Source organism: Thamnophis sirtalis, unplaced genomic scaffold (assembly GCF_051295495.1).
Source record: "Thamnophis sirtalis isolate CommonGarterSnake01/CBP01778 unplaced genomic scaffold, rThaSir2_p1.2 scaffold_3, whole genome shotgun sequence".
Taxonomy (NCBI): Eukaryota; Metazoa; Chordata; class Lepidosauria; order Squamata; family Natricidae; genus Thamnophis; species Thamnophis sirtalis.
This window is the reverse complement of record NW_028261383.1, coordinates 77,815,219-77,839,706: the sequence shown is the minus strand read 5'-3', so window position 1 is coordinate 77,839,706 and position 24,488 is coordinate 77,815,219. Positions and strand designations below refer to the sequence as shown.

Genomic DNA, 24,488 nt, shown 5'->3' with positions numbered 1-24,488 from the left:
CATGCTAAGAGTGAAAACAGGATAATATTCTGTCATGCTAAGAGTGAAAACAGCAGAAAAAGATCTCTAGCACTCTCTCAGGTGGCATCTAAGAACAACAATTTTATAAACATAACTGAACAGTTTCCATCCCAAGGACATGTTTTTGTTTTATGTGAATCATTACATTAAAATCATGAAAATATTTTAGAGGATGAACATGGAGGATAGTCTTCATATACTGCCCTGGGATAATTTTTAGATAAGCAAATTAATTTAAAAAAACAAACCTTTCTTCCAAGTCAGGAGTTCCAAAATAAGTGTACATGTGAGAAGGATGGAGAAGTTATTCTACATAGTGAAACCTAATTATCAGTCAAGTAGGAAAATAAATCTAATAAATAATTAGTGGAACTATGGAAAGCTTAAATCTCTACCCACTGCTGCATTCCCCGCCCCCCAATCAAACCATCTTTGATTTTAGAAAACAAGACTTAATGTCTTTAAGCAGGGAAAGCTGGAGCAATCGCTTGCAATGTTCTTGAGTATCTGATTCTTATCAGATTTTGCAAGCTTCTACCATCCTCACCTTTCCTGAAGGGTAAAAGTGCAGGAAAAGCCAACTAGCGTATCAGCTCCTCCAAATGAGAGGGTATGGGATCTGAAAAGTGCTTCAGACTGCACACAGATGGTAGATTGGCGTGTCCTCATTCATATACAAAAGATTCACTATATATTTAATCAACTTTATTTTGGCTCAGGTCCTTAATGTGGAGTTCTTATGCTACTAAAACCTAGATAAAATGTACAAGGGGTACAATAAGATTCCAAAACAATTATACATCTTCTTTAAGGAAAATAATAAAGCAATACCTTTTTAGAGTGACTCATAGTTTTCTGTAGTCTTCTAAAAGAACAGTGTGTGTATGCGTTACAGTGAAGCTTAGTTTTTTCATCTCAAACCATTATTCATATAGCATTAATCATTTGTACGAATTATATAACTCTCATCTTGCATTTCTTCACACAGCAAAGGAATATATATTTTAAAAACTTTGAAGTTGACCTATTTTTTCACATACAGTGAAAACCAGAAAATGGAAAAATTCTATTTTAGTTCTTATATGACTAAAATAGATGTAAAGGGGTATAATAAAATAAACAGATAGTTCATCAAATAGAACTATCTTAAGCCTTTTACAATGTTGCACAGTGTTGTCAGTTCCTTAAAAAACTGCTATTTGCCTTAGACACTTTGCAGCCACATGTTTTCTTGCAATTTTGTTTTATTAGCTCTTTTTTGTCTATTAATTAAACCAGTTTTGGAAATAGGGAACAATTAGCTTTTTAATAAATGTAATAAACTCACTATCCTGCAGAGATTTCATGAAGTATGACAAAATCACTAAAGCCCAAACCACAACTGACTTACAGGAAGCTGAGTGTTTAAGGGCAAAGAGGATTTCTCAGGGACAGTAATCTGATCTAATGAATAAAAGTTGTTTCATCCTGTGGAAAAGAGCAAGAGGAAATCCATAAGGGTGGGGCAATGAAGTAAATTATGACCTGAATAGGATAGAGAATCCCACCCATCCACAAGAACAGCATGTCAGGGACATGGATATCCTGTTTACATGATACAGAACTGACTCTAGGACCCAAGATGGATAACTCTCCTTTTTTAATGAAATATTAATTGACCATGTTAATATGGCATGAATTAAATGCACCCACTTACAATGCTTAAGTTAATTTTGTATAGCATTTACAAACCTTATATCTAGCTTGTTAAAATACAGTAAGCAATGGCAAATTATGCTAGATTACACAGGCATTAACATTCAAAACTTTTGAATATAACACTGAACTTTTTATTGATCAGCAACTTTTACTAATCACCATCCAAGAATCTGAATGTTTTGTGATACAAAAGAAACAAAATGCTACTATTTAAAGATAAAACATTTATATTTTTAAAGGTATTATTAAAAGCATTATTATTTACCATGTTACATCTAAACTACCATATTTTTCAGAGTATAAGATGCACCTTTTCCCCTCAACAAAGAGGCTGAAAATCTGGGTGCGTCTTATACACTGAATACAGAATTTTTTTGCCTCCCGAAACCCTGCCCTGTTCACCAAAATGGCTGTGTATAGCCTTTAGGAGGCTTTAAGAGTGCTCCTGGGGGCTGGGGAGGGCAGAAATGAGCAAAAAACCAGGACTTTTTTGCTCAATCCCCCCCCTAGCACTCTATAAGCCTCCTAAAACTATGCATGCCCTTTTTTTGACAAAAATGGGCCATTTTGGGGAGATCTACAGTGCAAAACCTTTTTTTTAATTTGCCTCTTCAAAATCTTGGTGTGTCTTATACTCCAAAAAATACAGTACTTTTGAATCTCAATGTAAGTGATATTCATACCATTGATGAGAACTACAACTATAGTACTTTCTAGTTCAAGAGAACTTGTCAGTTTTATTGTTCCAATTTCAGTATATGTGCTGCCAAAGCGAATACAACTATTATTCTTGAAATATGTTTATCACCATTCAACTAGGGGAGATGTCTGTGTGTGTGTATATATTCCACAAACATTATTCAGAACATTCTTCATCCTTTTCTATGCACATAATCTCAGCTTCCATCACATCAATACCCCACTTCAAACACTGTCTTGACCTATGAATTTCTCTTTCTTTTTGAAGATAGAAATAATTCCACCAAACTATAATATTATTGGCCTTCTCTCTCCTCCTGATGTATTTCACTCTTCCTTCATGTATTTATTTTATATAGGTAGTTCTTGTGTTATAATGGCAATTGGGACCAGGATTGCCATCACTAATTGATGAAATTGTAAAGCATAATATCAAGTGGCTGCATTACTTAGCACTGACAGTCTCAGCATTTCTGGTCACTCACATCTTTATTAAATCTATATTGAGTCAACACCATATATTCTTGACCCTTTCGTGTGTGCGTGTGTGCGGGCACGCACACTAGGCACTCCAATCATACCTCAGTTTATTTACTCTGTTTTTCCAGACATATACAATTCTCACTTCCATGTAACAAAATGGGAAGTATATTGTTAAAGGCAGCAAAATGTGAAATTCAATAAAACCAAACGACAAAAATGTATGTTTCTGTGTTACTGTTAATTACTGGGGGGAAAAAAACTTTCAAAGGCCCAGAAGGACTGATGTAATTTGCTTCCAAAATACTAAAAGACTGAATTTAATTTTCAGGTGACTGAACTAATTCCATGTAGAACTGTCCACTCTACTAAGTATCATTGGCTCAGAATAATTCCAGATGGTCTTGGAAGACATTGCTGTCATGTCAATAGACCTGATGAATGTGACTTTTATCTATAGCATGGCAATTTCAAACCTCTGCATAAAAAGAACAAAGCCATCTTCAACGGCAACTAGGAAGGAAACCTGACCCTTTTCATCTCTACTGTACCAAGATGTAATTTCTTTTACCTTGCAAATCAAAGTGATTTGTGCTTCCAATTATTGAAACACCTTGGCAATTGTTCAGCTTCAAACAGAATGAAAAGTCCTTGTCAAGATCTGCCATTTCCTTGCTCTTTTAACACTTGAGCCTCATAATCTCTGCCTTGTAATTCATTCTTTCCCTTCAGGAGAAAAACCCCCTAGGAAAATGCTACTTTCCTTGTCAAAATTGTAACAAGTTTAGACTTTCTTGATAAACTAAAATATAGCATCCTTCTCAAAAAGATGAACTGCTCTTGTGCTTTCTTAAAGTTCCTTTCAGATTTTGAAAGACCCATACAGACTCAAATATTCTAGATAAACAGTTGAAACTGTTGATAGAATTATGAAGATCTTTATGCTGGGATGATTTCCAGATGCTTTGGATTACAACTCCCACAATTTGTTGCCAAGGGCCATGTTTACTAGGACTGGTTAGAATTGAAACCACTCATATTTATGTTGCTTATAATAAATTCTATAGTATGAACAAAGAACATATTCTTGCTCATCACATACTCAAATTGTGTATCAGTCAAATCCCTTCCTATCACTTACTACTGTATATGCAACTATGGCTTTCAGTCAAATATACTTCCAACAGCACCTTATAATAAAAAACCCACCCATTCTCCAATATAATTGCTTCTCTTTCCAACTGGGAACTTGGTTTACACTCTGCATTAAATATCTGGATCATTTCTGATAATTTTCAGAGTTAAGCAAAATGGTTCCTTTATAATAATCCAGGGTGAATTTTTACTATTTCTTTTCCCCATGCATTTGTTGCCAGAAATCAAACTGGAACTATTTCTAAAATATCCATTGGACTATATTTAGGCATACATATCAAATGAAATAATACAGTAGGCCAAGGCCTTCATTTATAATATTAGGAAACTGCCTTCTCATATGAGATAGAAGTGACAATCAGAATATAACATTAACCAGATATTCACAGTGAAAGTTAGGGTCAACTTCAGCTAGTTTTGCAGTGACCTCCATATAACAAATGAAGACATAGTTTGAAATCTTCCTAAAATATACTAAGGCAGACTTGGCTTAGATCATCAATAGTTAGCAAAGGGAGCAATTGGGATGAAAAATAATTTTGACTATTAGTTTTATTGTTTATGGATTGTAATGTGTATATGAGATTCCAACTCCATCCAACTCTTTCAGGATGGGTACACAAAATTAATTATTTGATCTTAACAACCATACCCTAAAAAAACAGGGATAGGAACATGAATAAAAATCTCACTCATTCCTGTCAGCCTACAGTTTTTAGGCTTATTACACAGACTTCTCATTTATTACCTCTAACCAGTACAGGTCAAACAAGATAGACATGTTCTTTCTGGAAAAGAACAAGTCATACTAGTGGAGATTTACAAAATGAAACCTCATATGGCACATCAGATCATGTAAGAACATCACACTGATTACAAATGCTTTATTGGTGGATTCAGAGTTGGTAATTCTACTTCTCAAGCCTGACTTGCTACCAGATTTGAGCACTAATAGGTATTACCAACTAATACTGTATTACCAACTCCTTCTTTGTTAATTCAGGCAGGCTGTATTACAATTCTGCTCTATCATATTTCCTTATGATTGCCTTTTATCTTTAAATTAAGCATGTCTTTCTAAGGTGCCCATTACCCATGATTTATGGTCTTATAACATATAATTTTGCTTCTTAGTGATTGCCAATGCAATGATATCTGCTGAAAGCTAAGCCAGAATTAAACGGGTTTTTGCCTCCAAAAATAAGCAGCATTATCTTTCCTTATATGGAAGGCTAGTTACTATAATGAAAACACCTCAGACTTGGTTCACTTATTTTAAACCACAAGCCTGATTGAGCTAATGTATCACACATTAAGACATGAAGAAGATGGCCTTATCATGGGTTACTGCAAATTAAAGATAAGCCATCTTCTTCTAACAGTCCTTCAATTCATATAATTGTAACGTAACTGCTTTTGCTGGCTGTTTAGGTAAACTAGAGATACTATATTTTGTTTTGTGGCACAACAGCATAGCAAAGGAAAATTATTCGAAAGTTATTATTCTACAATATTTTTCTACCCCAGTCCAAAAGAACCATTCTCTATATTGTGTTGTCTCCCAGTTAATATCCCTAAAGAAAGTGCAGCAAGAATATGTATTGCTTTATATTATGTGAACATATGGTATCCTATAAAGACATTCCCTAAAACTTCTAAATTCAATAAACCACTACATTATATTCTCAAAGTATTTCCTACAAGCTTAAGCCCAAAACGATACAGGATAGAACTATGCAAACAGCAACTATGGCAGTTTTCAATAGCTTCCATACCATTTTAATATCTGAATATAGAGATTAATCTCTGAAAGCCTACAGACCCTGTGAACTGTTTTCCAATAAGCTAGAAATACTCTAAAGGAATAACTGTTGACTCTTCTTTTGGTGGCATCACATTATCAAAAAGTACCTTCATTCCAGTCCTCCATCAACAAACAACCCATTAACATTTTACAAATGATTATTACCCCACTATATTATAGCACCATGCCATAATTATAATTACATTTAGCCCTTATGTAAGTACTGTATTGATTTATTATTGAACAAAGCATAATTCCTTATCTTCATGACTTTTCATTTCCTTTTTCCTACTTCTATTGATATCATATGAAAGATCACAATAATTGTATTAGCACATAGAAAAGCAAAAACATGAAGACCAAACTAAGATACAAAATAAGATTTTCTAAGTTTAATGCTGGGCATGTAACTTACAGGATAGGAAACAAATATGTTTCCATTCAAAGAATAGAAAAAGATACCTTCATCCAACTAACATACAAGGCAGTAGCAAATAAACACAAACAGGCACTCCATGGCTGCTATATATGCATATTATAGCAAGGTTAAACAAATAACTGATTGGGTGCAAGCAGAACCATGTTTGGATTCAGCTACTGGTTTGAGAGAGCAACTGTTGTGTAGTATGATGTACAGCACAAAAGTAGTTTTGTGGGTTAATAAGATTAGGTGCAAGGGGGGTGGGGGGGAATCAGGGTCGGCAAAGTCCTTTTAACTGAATATGCCATATAACCGGCAAAGAATATAAATAAGCCAGTAAGAAATGTAATACTCTAGGAATTATCCACCCTACAAGCTAAAACAAGATCCAGGTGTTGCTCGATTTCTTTTCACCGCAAACTACAGACTGCGACGGATAGTTAGCGCAACAAACACTACTTTCCCGGGTGGGAGAAAAGCCGCGTTTGAGAATAAAAAGAGCGGGGGTGGGGGCCGCGTGAGCCTTTCACCTTTTCCTTGTGGGGTTTGCGGATAAACGAGGTGCGGGCCGTGAAGTACTGCTCCAGCTCGGAGTCCGAGTCTTCCTGGCTGCAGTAGCCGCTGCTCGTTGTGCTGCTCCAAGTCATCTCGAAGGACGGAGTGGCCGCCGCGTCACTTTCCCTCATGCCCTATAGATATATAGATATATACTTCGCCGGAGGAGGAAGAGCGGCAACGGGGCACGGCTGGACAGGGAGTTTCTTCTTGTACCGCCGGTGCTCCTCAGAGGCCCCTATTCGACCTCACTCGCCCGCCTCCCTTTGTCCCCTGCCGGAGCTTCGACCAACTAACCAAACTGCGCCACGCCACGAACAATTAAACTCCCGAGAACTGGAGCCACGGGAAGAGCAATTCTCCCCGCACCGCCTCCTCCTCTGGGTAGCACTGGAGGAATTAAGAGGAGTCCCTGCGAATGGACACCGCCAAGGCAGCTTGACTTTGCGGCTTCTCCTTCGATCCCGGCTGGCTCAAACGGACGCCCTCAACGCTCCCGCTCGCCCTCTGCCACAGGCGCTACAAGCCCGGCTTTGGATGAGGAGGAGGAGCCGGCGGAAGCGCCGCCTCTTTTTTGCACGCCCGCCTGCAGCCGTTGGGATTGAAAAGTAGACAGCGGCCGCGCCCGCCTGCTGATTGGACGAGGAAGAGCCCGTCTGCTGCTGCTTCTCAAGGCCAGGAGCCCCGCCCGTTTCCTGCTCGTGAAGGCGGTTGAGGGGTGATTTCATCGTCCAAGTAGCCACCGCGCGAGTTGGCGTCACGGCTTTTGCTGGCTTTTGTCTTCAGCGCGTTTTTTCCAGCCCTCCTGGAATAGGAGTCACTTTCCTCCGCCCTTCCCTTTTCTATGGTCGGCGGCATGCTTGAGGGAATGCAACGTTAAACTTGCTTGGTTCCTTTAGCCGATTTGATTTTCCGTTCTGCTTCGCTAGCAACGAGAATCAGAGCCGTAGGGCAATTTTTTGGGTGGGGTGGGGGGGATCTAGCAACTGTAGGACTCAGAAGGAAACTAGAAAGGAAAATTACAATTCAGAAGGAAACTAAAAGGAAGAGTGGAAGTTTTTGCAGTACCTAGAGCGCTGTAATAATACAACATCTTTGGCTGATTTTCTGTAATAAGAGGAAGATGAACTTGGGGAACCTGGATCCCATCTTCAGGGAACTCCTCTCTAGCTAGATATGTGTATATATTGCAGAATATGTATATATTGCAGCAACAGTGCTAGTTGAACTATATATATATATATATAGCAATATATACATATTTAATACTTGAGACTACCCATGACTTCTTGGGTTATCCTTTCAAAAGATATTTCCTTGCCAGATTCTTCAGTGCCTTCAGAGCTGTGTCTGCCTTGAAACAAGCCCAGGCTGAACTGGAAAAGCAGAGTCAAACATTGGCATAAGAAATATTTTAGGATATTTTGTACTATGTCATAAGCTTTTATAATCTTACGTTATAAGATGTTTCATACAAGTTACCAAATTTCAATTCCTTGGGAGTCATGGGACCCGGATTTTGGACTCATTCTGTAAGTTAAGCCATTGGAGGTACCTTGGTTGAAAAATTGTCCTATCATGTCCAGAAAAACATCTACTTCTGCTTCATTGAGTATGAAGCAGTTTGATTGTGTGGATCACAACCAATTGTGGCAAGTTCTTAAAGGCATGGAATACCAGACAATCTTATTTGTCTCTTGAGAAAGCTATATGCGGGTCAAAAAGCAACAGAACTGGACACTGAACCGCTGACTGGTTCAAAATTGGGAAAGGAGTCCAGCAAGGCTATATACTGTCGCCCTGCCTATTTAACTTATATGCAGAGCACATCATGAGAAAGGCGGGACTAGATGAATCACAAATTGGAATTAAGATTGCCGGGAGAAATATCAACAACCTCAGATATGCAGATGATCTCACTCTAATAGCAGAAAGTGAAGAGGAACTAAAGAGCCTCTTGATGCGAGTGAAGAAGGAGAGTGCAAAAGTTGGCTTAAAACTCAACATTAAGAAAACTAATGGCATGGCATCTGGCCCTCTCAATTCCTGGCAAATAGATGGGGAAGAAACGAAGGTAGTGAAAGATTTTATTTTCCTGGGCTCCAAGATCACAGCAGATGGGGACTGCAGCCAAGAAATTAAAAGATGCTTGCTCCTGGGGAGGAAAGCTATGGCAAATCTAGACAGCATACTAAAAATCAGAGACATCACCCTGCCAACAAAAGTGCGTATAGTCAAGGCTATGGTTTTCCCAGTTGCAATGTATGGCTGTGAAAGTTGGACCATAAGGAAGGCTGAGCGCCAAAGAATTGAGTTCTTTGAACTATGGTGCTGGAGAAATCTTCTGTGAGTCAGTTGCACTGCAAAGCGATTAAACCGGTCAGTCCTAGAGGAGATCAACCCTGACTGCTCTTTAGTAGGCCAGATCCTGTAGATGAAACTCAAATACTTTGGCCACCTAATGAGAAGGAAGGACTCATGCTGGGAAAGATGGAGGCCAAAAGAAGAAGGGGACGACAGAGAATGAGGTGGCTGGATGGAGTCACTGAAGCAGTAGGCATGAGCTTAAAAGGACTCCTTGTCCTGTTAGAGGACAAGAAGGCCTGAGGAACATTGTCCATGGGGTTGTGATGGGTTGGACACAACTTCGCAACTAGCAACAACAATCATGTACTCTTTTGCCCAGTTAAAAAGTTACAGGAATAAGAATTTTAATAGCATATAAATGGATGGTTGGTATTGTAATCCTTCATCTATTTCATACTTTCCACTGCATAGTGAAAACTTGCTATTTTATTACTAGATTTTTATCCCACTTTTTATGTATAACTCAAGGTGGCATATATAATATTCCTAATATTCCTGCCTCCTATTTTTCCCCACAACAATCCTGTGAAGTAGGTGGGACCAAGTGTGACTGGTGACTGAGTTATCCTGCTGGCTTTCATGCCTAAGGGAGGCCTGGAACTCATAATCATTGGGTTTCTAAGCCAGCACCTCAACCACTATTATAATAAGGGCGAAGACCAGAAGAGTTGGTTGGATTACAACTAAGAAACCACAAAACTGAATACAGATAGTCTTCAACGTAAGACTAATTGACTCCAGAATCAGGGTTATGTGTCGTGCCAGTTCTTAAGTGGATACCATGTGACTACACTTGAGTTTTTAAACTTCTTTTTGTGGCAGTTGTTAAACAAATGTCATTAAGCAAATCCATTCTCCACAATGGGCATTAAAAAAATATCAAACTGGAAGTAAATGCTAGTTTTTGGCAATAAATGTTGTAAATTGCAGTCATATGACTATGGGGCACTGCAAATGGCTGTAAATGTGAGTGGCTACCAACTGCCCCAACTGCAATCCTGGTTGTTAGTAGTCTTGGGGATGTCCATTGTAACTTGGAATGGTCACTAAGAGATTGGTCATAAGTCAAGGACTACCTGTAGTCTCACTTTTAAGGCAAGAGAGAAGAGGGATCATTATTTTGGGCTGCAGGCATTGATAGCATGTATGAATACTCTTTATGCTATAATTATATAATAGTAGTGCAAGGGCAAAAAAAATCTAACAACCTCTTGCCTGTTATGACTGTTCTTTAAAGGGAGAATTTTAAAAAAGCAATTCCAAACCTGCATTCTGAAATGGCAGTCTTCCCCAAGCAATTAAATCTGAGTAAATTAGTGCTGAAAGGAAAAGAGACCAAACCAGCTGGGCTTTTAAGATACTTACCTAATAACAGTAGCTTAAATTATACAGCAATGCATAACAGACAGAAATAGAAGCACATTGGATATATATTTCTATAAGAGATGCTAGATAATCTGTTCTCTTCTGGGAACAGCATATGAGTGATGTTGCTAAGTGGTATGGTTCTACATCTCCATTAGATGACAAAGTGTTAATTGCAGTGAACCTTTCCAGCTGGTCTGATGGGGTATTGCCTATCTAGGTGCTGTTTCCCCCCCCCCCCCAAGTTCTGACCTCAGGGTCATTTTGGCAGCATCAAGCTCCAGCTGTAGAGAGCAGAAGCACCATTACAAGATGAAATTCAATCTTCCAAAACCACATTGACACATTTATGATCTTGTTTGCCTTCTGCCGAGTCTCAGATTGTATTGAAAATAGAATATTATTGCTTGTGAATGCAATAAAGCTTTCTCCTCTGTTTTAGGAAAATTATCTTGACTAGAGGAACATTGGATTATTGTCAATCATCTAGATGATAGTTTCCCACCCCCACTTTTCTGGAATTATATTACTAAGCTTATTACTGGGAACGTTCATAAATGTTTATAAATCAGGTGTAATTTATGATGTTGTGAAACTAGTGATCCCAGCAGTCCCAGGCATCATGACTGACATTACTAGAGACCACCTAGTCCTAGTTGCAATATATGCTCCCTTTATGTTGATTACGGACCCATTTGGTCTAGTGGTGGCTCTTAGTGAACTTAGAAGAAATTCACTTGCTATGTGAAAATATTGTCTAGAAAATATTAAGGATGGATTCTTGGATATTTTGCTTCATTTTGCAATTTTCTTTGCCATTCCAATATTACTATGCAACCTCCTCCTTCCACTGCATTATTATTTAAAACTGTTTCTTACCACATTAGTGTCTTTTTCTATTGTCTGCTCATTGCCTTCATCCTGCTCATTTTTATATCTGGGTCCCCTGCAATCAAGTCGGATTAGAGCACGGCATCGGTAGTGACAGATGAACTTGCAGTCTAAGGAAAATTTAAAAAAACAAAGAGAAGTTAAAGGGATAAATTAAGATAGAAAAGAAATGTCACAAGCAAGCAAGCAGTTCATGTAACCAAACACACCCTTTGAAGTTTTCACCCCAAAATTTTAATGAATATTTTCTTTTAACAATCTTTAGAATTTTCGTTTCAACTTTGATTTTTTTGTGTCATGCAGGCCTAATCTCCATGGCACAGCCATTGACAATTATTGGCAGAAAGATAGCAGGCCAAATAAAGATTTGAGATCTCCCATGCTTTAAATGAAAAGTCTGAAAGAGCCTCTGTATCCCAGTGCATCACCTTACTTTGGCAGCTGCTCTGCTGTCTGTAAAGATAAAAGCCTTATTTTTAAAGAAGGAGTCTGCTTATTGAACTGTAACTGCTGCATGGGAGATATGCTTATTTGAAAGGAATGTCTAATGCCAATCACATGGTGCTAGGGCACAGTGCCATCCTCACCAGACAAAATGCGTTCCTTGATTGCTTTCCCCCCTCAATATGTACATTCCAAGTATTTTGTGCTTGTATCTTAGACCAGCCAGAATGGACTGCAGTCAAATGTATTTGTTCAATTTTCCTATGATCACCTTATATGATGGTTTGCAACATCCTTTATAAACTGACTGGTTCAGACTTGTTCACAGTTAACTTTGGGGTGGAGAGACAAGTTATATAATGATAGAAAAATCTATGATCAGAAATTTGCCTCTTGCTGTCGTTTCTACATAGTTTTCTGCCTATGAACTTATAATCTATTATGTGGAAATATCAACACTTTCAAAAACAAAAATTGACAATACATGTGAAAACAAGCTGAAAAAACCTCATGCATAGCAGGTGTTTTAAGTCAGTCAGATGAAAAATGTTCACAGATATGAAAATCTAAGTGTTTAAAAATGGATGTTTCAGAATATCTCATTTTATTTCTAGTCTTTGTGCTCTGTTTCTTGAGCTCTGTCATCGGGTCCTTTATTATTCTCTTTATAGACTCTAATTCTTGCTCTCTGGTTTTGTATTCTAAATTCAACCACCACCACATATACATTGACACTTTCCAGATGTTCTTACTCTGTATGACACAATGTGGGCATAGCTTTCTGTTCATACACAGGATTTCAGATTGTATGTGTTCCCACTATTTTAGATTGAACATATCGTAGTTGTAGCTGCCACCTGCTGTTTGAGCAGGAGCAGTGAATCTAGGTGGTCTTCCAAATTGTTCTGACTGGGAAATGAACCCACAGTCAGAACCAAAGATGAAAAATATCCAGAACAAGGGAACTTAAAAACCATAGTGTCTCATCTTCCTGTGCTTGAGTCGAGGGCTGCTGTCCCCCTTCCAGATTCTCAGCCATTGCTTGGTCAGCCCAAGATGGATAAGTACAATTGGACACTAGCAGCACAGTGATGATAGTGCACCTTATACTCTTAATAACTTCACACATTATTAAATAGGACCCATCAGAGTCTATAGTGCTGAGAGCTTGTGCTTGACCTCTCCCCAACCCAACAGGAACTGGTATTGACCATGGCGAGAGGAAGAGAATCACCATTGTATTGTGCCTTTTCCTTCCACTCTTCAAAGCTGCTCCAGAAATATATCATTATCCATACTTTTCCATGTGGGTTGGGAAAAAATGGGAAAAATTATGAAATGCTGTTATTTTTACAGAATGTTTGCAGAATTCAGTGGTTTTTCACTACTAAGAGAGTCAAGCTCTTGGTTTGTGTGCCACACTTGATTATAGTAGCCTATTGGCTGGATTCCAAGACTTTGTTCCATCCTTTGCTTCACGTCCAGAATAATCCTATTCTGTATCTTTCTTACTAGACCCCCTACTTTTTAAAATTGCGTTTGTTAAATTGGGATTTTAAGAAAGATACCACTACAAATTGATGATGTTGATCGAGTGTATATATGCACACTGGTTATTTGAAAGCCCTGCTGGTTAGGCTTGTGCTGATGATGCCTGTGCTTTTGTGCCAGGATCATGCCAGGGTCAGTTGAATCTATTACATACTGGAATAGCCACTTTTACATTTAGGAGCTCCATTTCACTGCAATAGATTCCTGCCAGGATTACATTTAAAATTTGATTTACAGTGCTTAAAGGTTTTTTTTAAAGTCTTAAATTGCTTCTTTTACATTGGCTGCTCTGAAGTTGCTGTGAAATAAACAAATACTTATTTTTCACTTTGAATGTATAGTGATTAATAATATATGTCATGAATATTTTAATTTAGAGGTTCTTTATTTTATTTCTGTTATAATTAATTAATCAAGAAAACAAGGCATAACTTCAAACTGACAGAAGGAAAGTTCAAAAGTAATGTTAGAAAGTATTACACCGCAGAAAAAATAGTGGAAACTTGGAATCAACTTCCTCTGGAGATTGTGGGTCAATCATCAGTAACTGAGTTTAAACATGCTTGGGATAAACTTGTTCATCATCCAACAAAAATATAACAAAACAAAATACAAAGGGCAGATTTGGTGGGCCACCAGATCTTTTTCTGCAGTCAGTTTTCTATGTATCTAATTAATGTATCAATTGTGGTTTTAGTGTATGCCTTTGCTGCACTTATAACTGCATTATAAATAAAATTACTACCATTAAAATGTAGAATTGTATCCAGTTACATCCATTTGCTTGTATGTTAATGTCTTGTGTACAAAGGCTCCCCTAAAAAAAACAGCCTGGCCTATTAGGACCCACAGTGTTAGCTAGGTGCTGCCACCTGCTGTGGTATTTCATATATCTAGATTATATTACATTATAATCTAAAAACTATGTCAAATTCTTGGTTTAGTTGTCCTAAGCCAAAACCACCTACTTTGCTTTTAATTGGAGTATCCAATATTACAAAATCAATGGGCTTTAAAATGAGTATGGTTCTAATGATTTCAAGCTAATTAATCCAACAAAAAAGACCTTTTTTTAGACCTAATGGACTCTTAGTAGAATGTTCAGATGGCTTGGTTGTTAGATTTATATTCCATCTTTTCTTCAACAGTCCAAGGCAATGTATAAAGCACTCTTTCCTCCAATTTTTCACCACAACAAAATCTTATAAATTGATTGGCTATGAGCATGCTGAATACATTTGCAATTTCCTGCTCATACAAGTTATAGTTTTTCTATAGTTGCTGTTATATAGAGTAAGGATGAATAATGGAGAGAAAAATGAAGGAATTATGCAAAACTAGGGAAGCCAATCATTTCTACAAAAACATTCTAAATTCAATTGTTTTTTATTTCTAATGAAACAATTTGGATAAAAATTGTAACATCGTATCATTGTTTCATTTGTTTCATATGCAGAATGAATGTAGTTACAAAAAGAAATGGCATATATATTCCTTGTTGAGTCCTAACTCAAATTAAATTCATAGGATTTAGAACTCCAAGTATAGAGGAAATATTGATATATTAGTCAAGCTACTGCATGTACAGTATCTGATGAAGTGAACAGCAGCTCATAAAATCCTATACCTTAAAATATAAATATGCTATCACACTCATATTTGGCTTGCCACACAATACATACTTTATAAAAATGACTAATGGGCACAATGTCCCCTAATGACTTATGTAAATCTGCTGATTTTAGAACACAAGAAGATAGTCTTGAGTTAATATCTACTTTACTTAATTGGGTATATGGAAAAATTACATTGCTTCCAAATGAATAACTATTTCTCTCTTACAGCAAACATAACAAAGAGTCTGGTGGGAACTGTATGTTCTCTCCCAGTGATATTACATGACTTAATCCCATCATCTACCACATCAGAGGAATTTACATACACTCTTTTTTCAATGGGGTAAATGTCATAATTGGTAAGCTCAGTACATTTTATACTGGACTACTGCCTACTAACTATACAAACGAATGGGATAAACATCTTATATTAGAAATGACTATATCAATATAGAGATTAAGATATCAACTCATCAAAGCACTTTACTCACTGTGTAAACATTGTCTTTAATTCTGCAGAACAATATTAGTCAGTATATATATATATATATATATATATATATATGAGATATAAATGCATAGGATCTACTGCGTAGTAGTGCAGCAGAGATAGAAAATGATTTCCCATATGACTAGGGAAGGAAGTGAGGAGAGAAAAAAAATAAAAAATCAGGGTAAAGTTCAGAGTACACAAAACAAACATCCTGAAAAATGACAGGCACAGAATAAAATTCCTGCTAATCAGTACAGATACATTTTAAAGAAGATGTGATTATCTTTTACTTGACTGCTAGAAAGTTGAAGGCAATAAAGGTAAATAAGCATCAACCAATACTTACACATGTTGCAAATACAGTTTAGAAATGTGCATAAACCAGATCATACAATTATATCAGAGTTAATCCCTCCCTCCCTTCCTATTTCCCCCACCTATTGACATGTTTGGAGGATATGTTATAGGCACTGGGACTATCAAGGACCAGATTTGTCAATTTTCACAAAATGGAAGGTATGGGGGCATGGCCAATTATTAAACAAAAAAGAACAAAACCTAGAGAAAGAAAGAAGAGGTCATAGGCAAATTAGGGACCCAGACAGTATGTCCATATACATAGGTTTTTTTTGCAATAAGTAGAACCAGACAATGCTATGCTATTCTTATGAGAGGCTTTATGTATTAATAATTCTCTGTTAATGAAACTCTCCATTTACATATTGAAAAATAGCATAAGAAAAGTTAACTTTTAAATTTTATATATCAACATTTATATTTATTATGAGTATCTTTTCACATAAAGTGGTCCAATCTGTCACACTGTGTCTGTGTGTGTGGGGAGAAGATAAATGAGGTCAAAATAGATAAGGAACTAATGAGAGAATTCATACAACTTTGAATGAATTCAAATCCCCAGGTCTGGATCGATAATATTCTAGGATGCTAAAGTAACTAATGAATGTGGTCATAGAACCAATGATGAGAATTCCTGAAGTTTAGGAGAAATGTGAGAAGATTGGAGAAGTCCCAGTGTTGCTCTAACTCTTTAGAAAGAAGAGGAGGAGGGAGGAAGTGGACTTGGGAAAATATCAGCTTAACATCTGTATCTGGGAAAATCCTACATATGATAATCAAGCATACAGCATATTTGCATACCGCTCATGCCAAATAAATCTTTGTGTGTGTGTGTGTGTGTGTGTGTGTGTGTGTGTGTGTTTAACAAAAAAAATTAGATCCAATCTGGGTCAATCACTTGGAGCCCATCTTCAGGGAATTTCTCTCTAGCTAGAGAGAAGTTCCCTGATGATGGGCTCCAGCATGAACCCAAAAGCTCCGACGTCAAAATCTCTGGTTCCACTGACTGACCCAGATTGGAACCTGCAACATTATCCTTTGGACACATATATTTTCCTTCATTCTGGAAAATGACTAGAAAATCAAGGAAATGCTGAACATGAAGTGTACTTTAATGCAGCATTTGGATAAAGTTGATTACAGCCTCCTCCTTTATAAAAGGAAACAATGTGGGATGAATGATCCTATTGCCAGGTGCATTCATAGCTGGTTGATTAGTCTTATCCAATGTGTCTGACTTAACAGTTCAATGTCCTTAAGGACAGAAATATCCAATGGTGTACCCTGGAGTTCTGTCCTGGGTGCTCTTCAAAATTTTCATAAATGATTTAGACGCAGCTTCCAAAAAGAACAGTGGGTTGCATCAATAGAGGCAGTATCAAAATGATGGGAAATGATAGTTCAGTTTTATGACTGTACCTGAAATACTCGGTTCAGTTCTGGTTCTCACAACTTAGGAAAGATGCTGAGAAATGTAAAAGAATGAAGAGAATGCTGATAAAGATGGTGGGCGCTTGAATGCTAAATCTTATGAAGAACAGTTTAAAAAAACTGACTATATTTAGTTTAAAAAAAGAAAAGGTAAAGGGGAGACCTAATAGAAGTTGTCTAATTCTTGAAGGGCTGCCATAGAGAAGGGGGTACAGATTTATTCTCCATAATGCCTAAAGGTAGGGCAAGAACCTTTGGATGGAAGCTTTATAGAGATTCAAATGGAAAACAAGGAGGTATTTCCTGGCCAAGTTACCTGCCTCTTGGACAGTCCTGGATATTCCATCCCTGCAGGACAGCCATTAATCTGGGATAGCCTGAGGATTTCTGCTCTGAGCAAGGGTTAAATAAAATACACTATATTGCCAAAAGTATTCGCTCACAACTGAATCTGATTATTTGGATGGCTGAGCGAATACTTTTGCAATATAGTGTATTTCCAAGATCCCTTCCAAGCTATAATTCTGTGAGTTCCTCCTTTGCAACCTCTCAGATGGAAACATCTGAGCCTGCAATTGAACTCAGATATGCAGCTTTAGCAATTCTGGGTGGCTTAGTAAAAGTAAAGGCTCCCCTCGCACGTATGTGCTAGTCGTTCCTGACTCTAGAGGGTGGTGCTCATCTCTGTTTCAAAGCCGAAGAGCCAGCACTGTCTGAAGACATCTCTGTGGTCATGTGGCTGGCATGACTAAATGCTGAAGGCGCATGAACAGCAAGCACTCAAATAAGCCACTTGATGGACTCTATTCCACTCTGGGTTCCCCTGGCCCATTGCCAGAATGTGGTCTTCAGGGCTTTGAGAGAAAGATTCAAAGTGAGGGCCAGTCTAATTTCTGCAGGGATGATGTTTCAAAGGGAGGGTGCCACCATGGAAAAGGGTCCTTCTTCTGGGTCCCACCAGAAGAACCTCCTTAGGAGACAGAACCCACAACATTCTCTGTTCTAGTGAAATGGGTGGATATAAACGAGGAGACGGTCCTTTGGATAATGTGGTCCCAAGCCTTTAAAGGTGACAATCAGCACCTTGAATTGCACCTGGAAGCAAATTGACAGCCAGTGTAGCTCCTGATACATGTGCACACCTGGGTCTGCATGAAGCCATACAGGACACTGCATTTTAAACCAATTGGAGCTTCTGGATGCCTTTCAAGGGCAGCCCTATGTAGAGTGCATTGCAATAGTCAAGTCAAGAGGTGACTAGAGTGATGGGCTTGAGTGACTGTGAGCAGAGATTGTTGGTCCAGGAAAGGGTATAACTGGCACAAAACCGGCAGTTTTGCAAAGGCCTCCTGGCCACAACTACCACCTGCTCCTGGAGCAGGAGTTACGAGTCCAGGAGAACCCCAAGATTGTGCATGGGGTCTGTTTGGGGCAGCGCCACTCCATTCAAGACCAATGGTGGCAATTCTCCATAGAGCAAGGAACCTTGAATCCAGAGCCACTCGGTCTTGCTGGGGTTCAAATTCAGCCCATTGCTCCTTATCCAGTCCTTAACAGCCACCAAGCACTGAGAGAGGGAGCTCACAGCATTGCTTAACTCACCGTGGGCTGAGACATACAGCTGGGTATCATCAGCATATATCAGTCATTAGTGATGGATGATCTCATCCAGCAGCTTCATGCAGATGTTAAACAGAAGCAGAAAGAGCATCAACGTTTGCAGACCGAACAAAGCATGTTGATGAGGTCTAGACCTCTTGCTTCCTTTCAGCAGCAACTGAGAATGGCCACAGAGGAAGGAAATGAACCTGGACAACACAGAGCTCCCACCACCACTCCCAACCTCTGAAACCACTGCTCAAGAATATTATGGTTGATGGTACTGAAGGTCACTAAGAGATCAAGTAGAGGAAGGACTGTTGTACTATCCCCATCTTGTTTCCGCCAGAGATAAAAAAGCATGAACAATTAAGTTTCTGTTTTTCTGTGGATCTGATCAAATTATAGTTCTAAAACTATTTTGGAAGCAAGTGATTGCAGAATTTTGAAGACTGTTTTTATTTATAGAAAAATAGAGAGCTCATTGGACTTTAAAAACTTTTGCTTTGCTGAATTGTATTTGATAGCACATACCTGAGAGACCGCCTCCTGCCGATTACCTCCCATAGACCGATCAGATCTCACAGGTTAGGTCTCCTCCGGATTCCATCTGCCAGCCAATGTCGGCTGGCGAACCCCGGGGGAGAGCCTTCTCTGTTGCAGCTCCAGCCCTCTGGAATGATCTCCCTGTCGAGATCCGGACCCTTACGACCCTCCCGGCTTTCCGCAAAGCCACCAAGTCCTGGCTGCTCCAGCAGGCCGGGGGGCCTGTGAAACATCCAGCCCCACGGAAATTGTGAATATTGTGGTTTTGTTTTTAAAGTGTTGTCTTTGTCTAGTCTTCCCCCTTCCCTTGTCTATTGTGAGCTGCCCGGAGTCCTTCGGGAGTGGGCGGCATACAAGACAAATAAATACAAATACAATAATACAACAGTTCCAATTCTGTTCAAGTCTGCACAAATCAGTTTTCAAATTGCAACTTAACCCAGCTTAAAAATGTAGTATGTATGTATGCATGTGTGTGTATATGTGTGTGTGTGTGTGTGTGTGTGTGTGTATTGCCATGCACTCTTAGACTTAGATAGATTCCTGTTTTACTAATTCACAGCAATTTCTAAACCCCAATTTGTAGTTGTATTATAATAATGTCATGTTTTTCATTCATACACTTTTATAGAGCAAAAGAGATATTTTTATACTTTCTAATAAAAGAAAATGCTAGAAAGAAATTATGTAAACAACCTCAAGATACTTGTCGGTCAACAGGATTATTCTCCCAAATCCAAACAAAATTTGAGCAAATTTTGTACAAAAAGCCTACAAAAAGAAGACTGAATTCAAATGCCAGGCCAGATAGGGCCAGGAGTTGTGGCAAAACATTTTCCAGAAAGGAAACCTCTATAGGAGAAATAGCTGGGCAGCGGCTCTGGAATCTTCCTGACTGCTCCATTCTAAGCTCTTCTCTGGCTCTCTCCTAGTTTTATGACTCATAGCATAGGGCAGTGATGGCTAAACTTTTTCATCACTGTGTGCCAACCTGAGTGCCGGAAATGGCACACAAAACCATCCCATGAGGAACGTGCGGCCTCACTGGCTTTTACACCTGCAGGAGCGCCAAAATCCAGAACAGCAGCATTCCATCGTGCATACGCATGGCAGCACCTAAACCTGCGGTGCGAGTGTGTGCCTGAGAAACAGCTGGCCATCGCTCATGTGCGCAACCTGGAAGTTTGGATGCTGGCATGCGCATGGCAAAGGAACGCCACTCTTCCGGGTTTTGGTGCTCCAATTTCTGCGAAGGCCAGCTAGCGGGCACATGTATGTGCAAAGGAACATGAAAGAGAGCCAGCGAAACTGTGTGTCCCACGTAGGATGGCTCTGCATGCTGTTTTCAGCATGCATGCCTTTGTTTCATCACCATGGCTATAGGGTATCTTGCCTATCCTGGGCTTCCCAATGCACAACTACACAAAAACAGCTCCACGGGCAACATGCACCACAGTCCTCCCATTAGACCCTCACAGACACACTGTGACACATCTGCACACACCCTAATTAGCCCCCTCCCATAGTATTCTCTTACACACAGCACACAGGCAGCTTGTATTGCCAATGTTGGTAAAGAGATTGAAAAGGGAAAAAAAGACCTAATTGTATTGCATGCCCATGTTCAATAGTTGCTCTGGATACAATCTTTAGGAAATGCAATTTTCCCCAACCAACAGCTTTAAAAGAAATCTTGAACCCATGCAAAATACCATTTTCAGGTGATCTTTCATCTTGTTTTTCTTGCACAGATCTTAAACTGTACTTTCAATACAAGGGACTACTTTTTTAAAGAGTTAAATCAGTTTTTCCCCTGCTGGATCTATGCCTGCCGTACTCTGTTGTTATAAAAGTTCAGTCGGAAACAAGGTAACCAGAGGCGGTTTTTGCATGGAATAGAAGCAACGGCGCTAACATAACCCAAAGTCTGAAGCTGCTAAGGGTACCCTAATTGGCCACTTTATGCATCCTGCACTGGGCATTATCTACCACCCTTCTGCTTCTCCCCGAAATTTCTGCAAGTGGGACTTGTGGGGGAAAGTTAAGCTCCGGTACTCACAGATGCAGCGGAGATGCTTTTTGAAGACGCCCCAGATGAACTCCCCGCACAGATCGCACCAGGTGGGTTGACTCTGAGTGCAGGATCGGAAGAGGTGTCCCTCACCGAGCTCCTCGGTTAATTTAGGATCGCTCTGGCCGCCCAGAAGGCGGATCTGGCGAACGCGGGTCAAAAGCTCGGGCACTTTCCCGGGAGAGATCCTCAAGGCGTTAGCGCGCTCTAAGCGGACGGGGCGGTTGGCCGTGCCTCGCGGGCAGCGCGTCAGGTCCAGCTGCTCCTCCAGGCCCAGGTTCTGCAGTTCGATCATCTCTTGGTGCGTGGGACGGTTCATGGCCCTTTCCTGGGCTGAGGGCGGAAGGGAAGAAAGAGCTCGGGAACCCGCATGGAGTCCTCATCGGGGGCCGGTTGGCGTTCCCATCCTCCTCGTCCGCCTCGCTCGCCGGAATCCTTGCCTCTCGGACGTTCCTTGCCTTCACTCCAGCTCTCCGTTTGCCTCCCTCCGTTTTGAAGTAATCCGAAGAAAATCCCTGGGGATCTTGGCCAGAGCTCAGCCAGCGGAGCCTTGTCCTCCTCTTCTCTCACCCCATTCTTCCCTGCAACAAACTGGGTGGCTTTCTGGGCTTTTACGGCAAACGGCCTTCTCCCGCGCGTAAAAGTCTGGGGAGGAAGGCGGCGACGGTTGTGTTAACTCAGGCTGTGTCTTTAAAAGGGCTGCTCAGAAACTTTTTCTTTTTTCGCGCAAGCGATCGGAGAAAAAGCCTCAGCTCGCCTCCACTTTCATTCAAGTCCCCTTTCCCAGCAATGGGATGGAGGGAAGGGGGTGGGGTGGAGAGAGAGAGAAAGACGCGGGCGGTGCCTCGCTTCGGAAGCTTTGGGGCCGACGCTCCCCCCTCCTCACTTCCCGCCTTAAGGCACCTCCGGAACAAGAAGTGGCTTCACCCGCATAGGAACCGGTCCCACGCAGGTTCGAGGAGAACGGTAGTCTCGCAGCGAGGCAACTCCCCCTTGACGAGGCGGGAGGGTGGGGTAGATGTGCGAAGGAGAGAACGAATCATACAGAACAGCGCCGCGGTTTTTAGACGGCTGGCTTTGAAACAGAGAAAAAGTTTTAGTACAGAAAGTTGAATGGAAAAAGTTGAAAGCTGCACCCCCCCCCCGAAACACACAATCCCACCCTGCCTTTTCTTTCTGAGCAGGTCACTAAGATGGACTTTGGCTCGCCCTCTGCGTTCTGCTGCTGGATGGAAGTTGGGAATCACAGCGTGGCTTGCAATGGGTGGGGCCTGATGTCAGCTCTGGGTAGACGTAGCCAGCAGTATGGCCCTGGGAGAAATAGGGATGGCAAAATGCCACCTACTGTCAACAAGCAGATACTGTTAAAAACAAACTCTACTATTGATTTGAATTTAAACTGACAGGAGCCACCTTTCTCCTAGGACAGCCACTTTAGACTGCAAGATGCTAGCTAGATAGCCACCCTCCTTGCTTTGTGTGGAACGCCTAAACGGATGAGAGGATATACTGCTTTTTGTGTGCACACAACTTCTTCCAGGTGCAAAAGTTCTCTGAACCAGTCTTTCCTAAACTGGGATCTTCCTGGTACTTGGAACCACAGCTTTCAGAATTGTCAGTTGGTACACTAATTGGCTACATATGTAGCTGGAAACCCTAAAAATCATACTTCCAATTTTTAAGTGTGAAGTAATGGATCTCAGTGGATTACTTGCAATCTGCATTTTAAAACAGATTATGGTTCAGAATCAGTGGTTTAGCATAGCTGCTTGCTTACAGAGGTAAGAAACCACAACATCTACTTCTAGCTATTAGCACTTCAGCCTGCAAATGAGGCTTTCTCTTTGCTTAAAACAATTGCTCAAAAGTATTTTCCTTTTGTGTAAGTGTTGTTCTTCAGTCTCTCTTCAGTCTTCTACGAAAGGATCTCTGCTGTATACTGTATATAAATAAGGTTTCCTATTAACTTCCTTCCCATTTTCCTTTAAAAGTAAACTCTTCTATAAATCCATCTCAAATCTTAATGACTTCATAAAAACATCCGTATAGTTTTCTTGGTAACAATAGTTTGCCATTGCCTTCTTCAGAGATGTTTTCTCAATTTCTGTTTAGGCTGCAGTCCTGAGATTTCTTCACCAGATCTGATTCACTGTTTTTTTGAGACCAGCCCTAGCTATAACAATGCAAAAGATTAACAAGGACACTTCTGCATGAGAGGGTTTCTGTTTTAGAATTAAATAAATGCCATAAAATAGATTCTGTACTATACCATCTATTTTTATGAGGCTATTTTGCATTATTATAATAAAATCATGTTTCTCAACCCACATTTGCTATGATAAAAATTAAGGAGGCAAAGAAGAATTTGCAACTTCTAAGGTTCTCCAATGCAACCTTTAAACAAGATTTTCGATTTCAGACTCCTTCAGGAGGAAAAGAAATATAAGAACTTTTTTGGCCATGTTTGCAGGGATGAATTAATCCTCAAAAATCCTCTTTTTCCCATTCTCCTGTCAAATTCTATCATTTGCATCTGCTTGTTGAAGGAAAATAGACCACCACATTTTTCTATATGAAAACTCTTGTTCTTTTTGTACTGAAAATGCAGGAAAGCCTTGCCATCTTTCCCCCTTCATATGATGATGTATTGGCAGTGCACTTATATGACTGCAACAATTGATACAGAAGTAATAATTTTAAACTCCCATCCCAAATTGGATCAGAGAAATAAGTGTGGGCACACAGAAGAATCAAGTTCATGGTCATGAAGAGTGCCTATGATGGTACTCCAAAGTTGCAAGGAAATCCCTAATATTATGTATGTGAGATTCCCAATATTAATAGTAGCTGAGATGCCTTAAGCTCTCCTCCAGATGTCTTGCTTTTCAACAACATAAAAGTTTGGAATGACTAGAGAAGTGAGT

General features: G+C 39.7%; 1 protein-coding gene across 1 annotated transcript in view; it reads right to left on the bottom strand.

Annotated features, from left to right (window-relative positions):
* The window catches only part of RASSF1 (Ras association domain family member 1), a 33,999-nt gene extending 11,479 nt beyond the window's left edge, over positions 1 to 22,520 (bottom strand). The window contains exons 1-2 of the mRNA XM_014058095.2: positions 21,553 to 22,520; positions 11,445 to 11,566 (exon numbers count right to left, since the gene is read on the bottom strand). Of these exons, the coding sequence (XP_013913570.1) occupies positions 11,445 to 11,566; positions 21,553 to 21,883 (453 nt within the window). The 5' untranslated portion in view covers positions 21,884 to 22,520. The remainder of the gene's footprint in view (positions 1 to 11,444; positions 11,567 to 21,552) is intronic.
* Between the last annotated feature and the right edge of the window lie 1,968 nt (positions 22,521 to 24,488).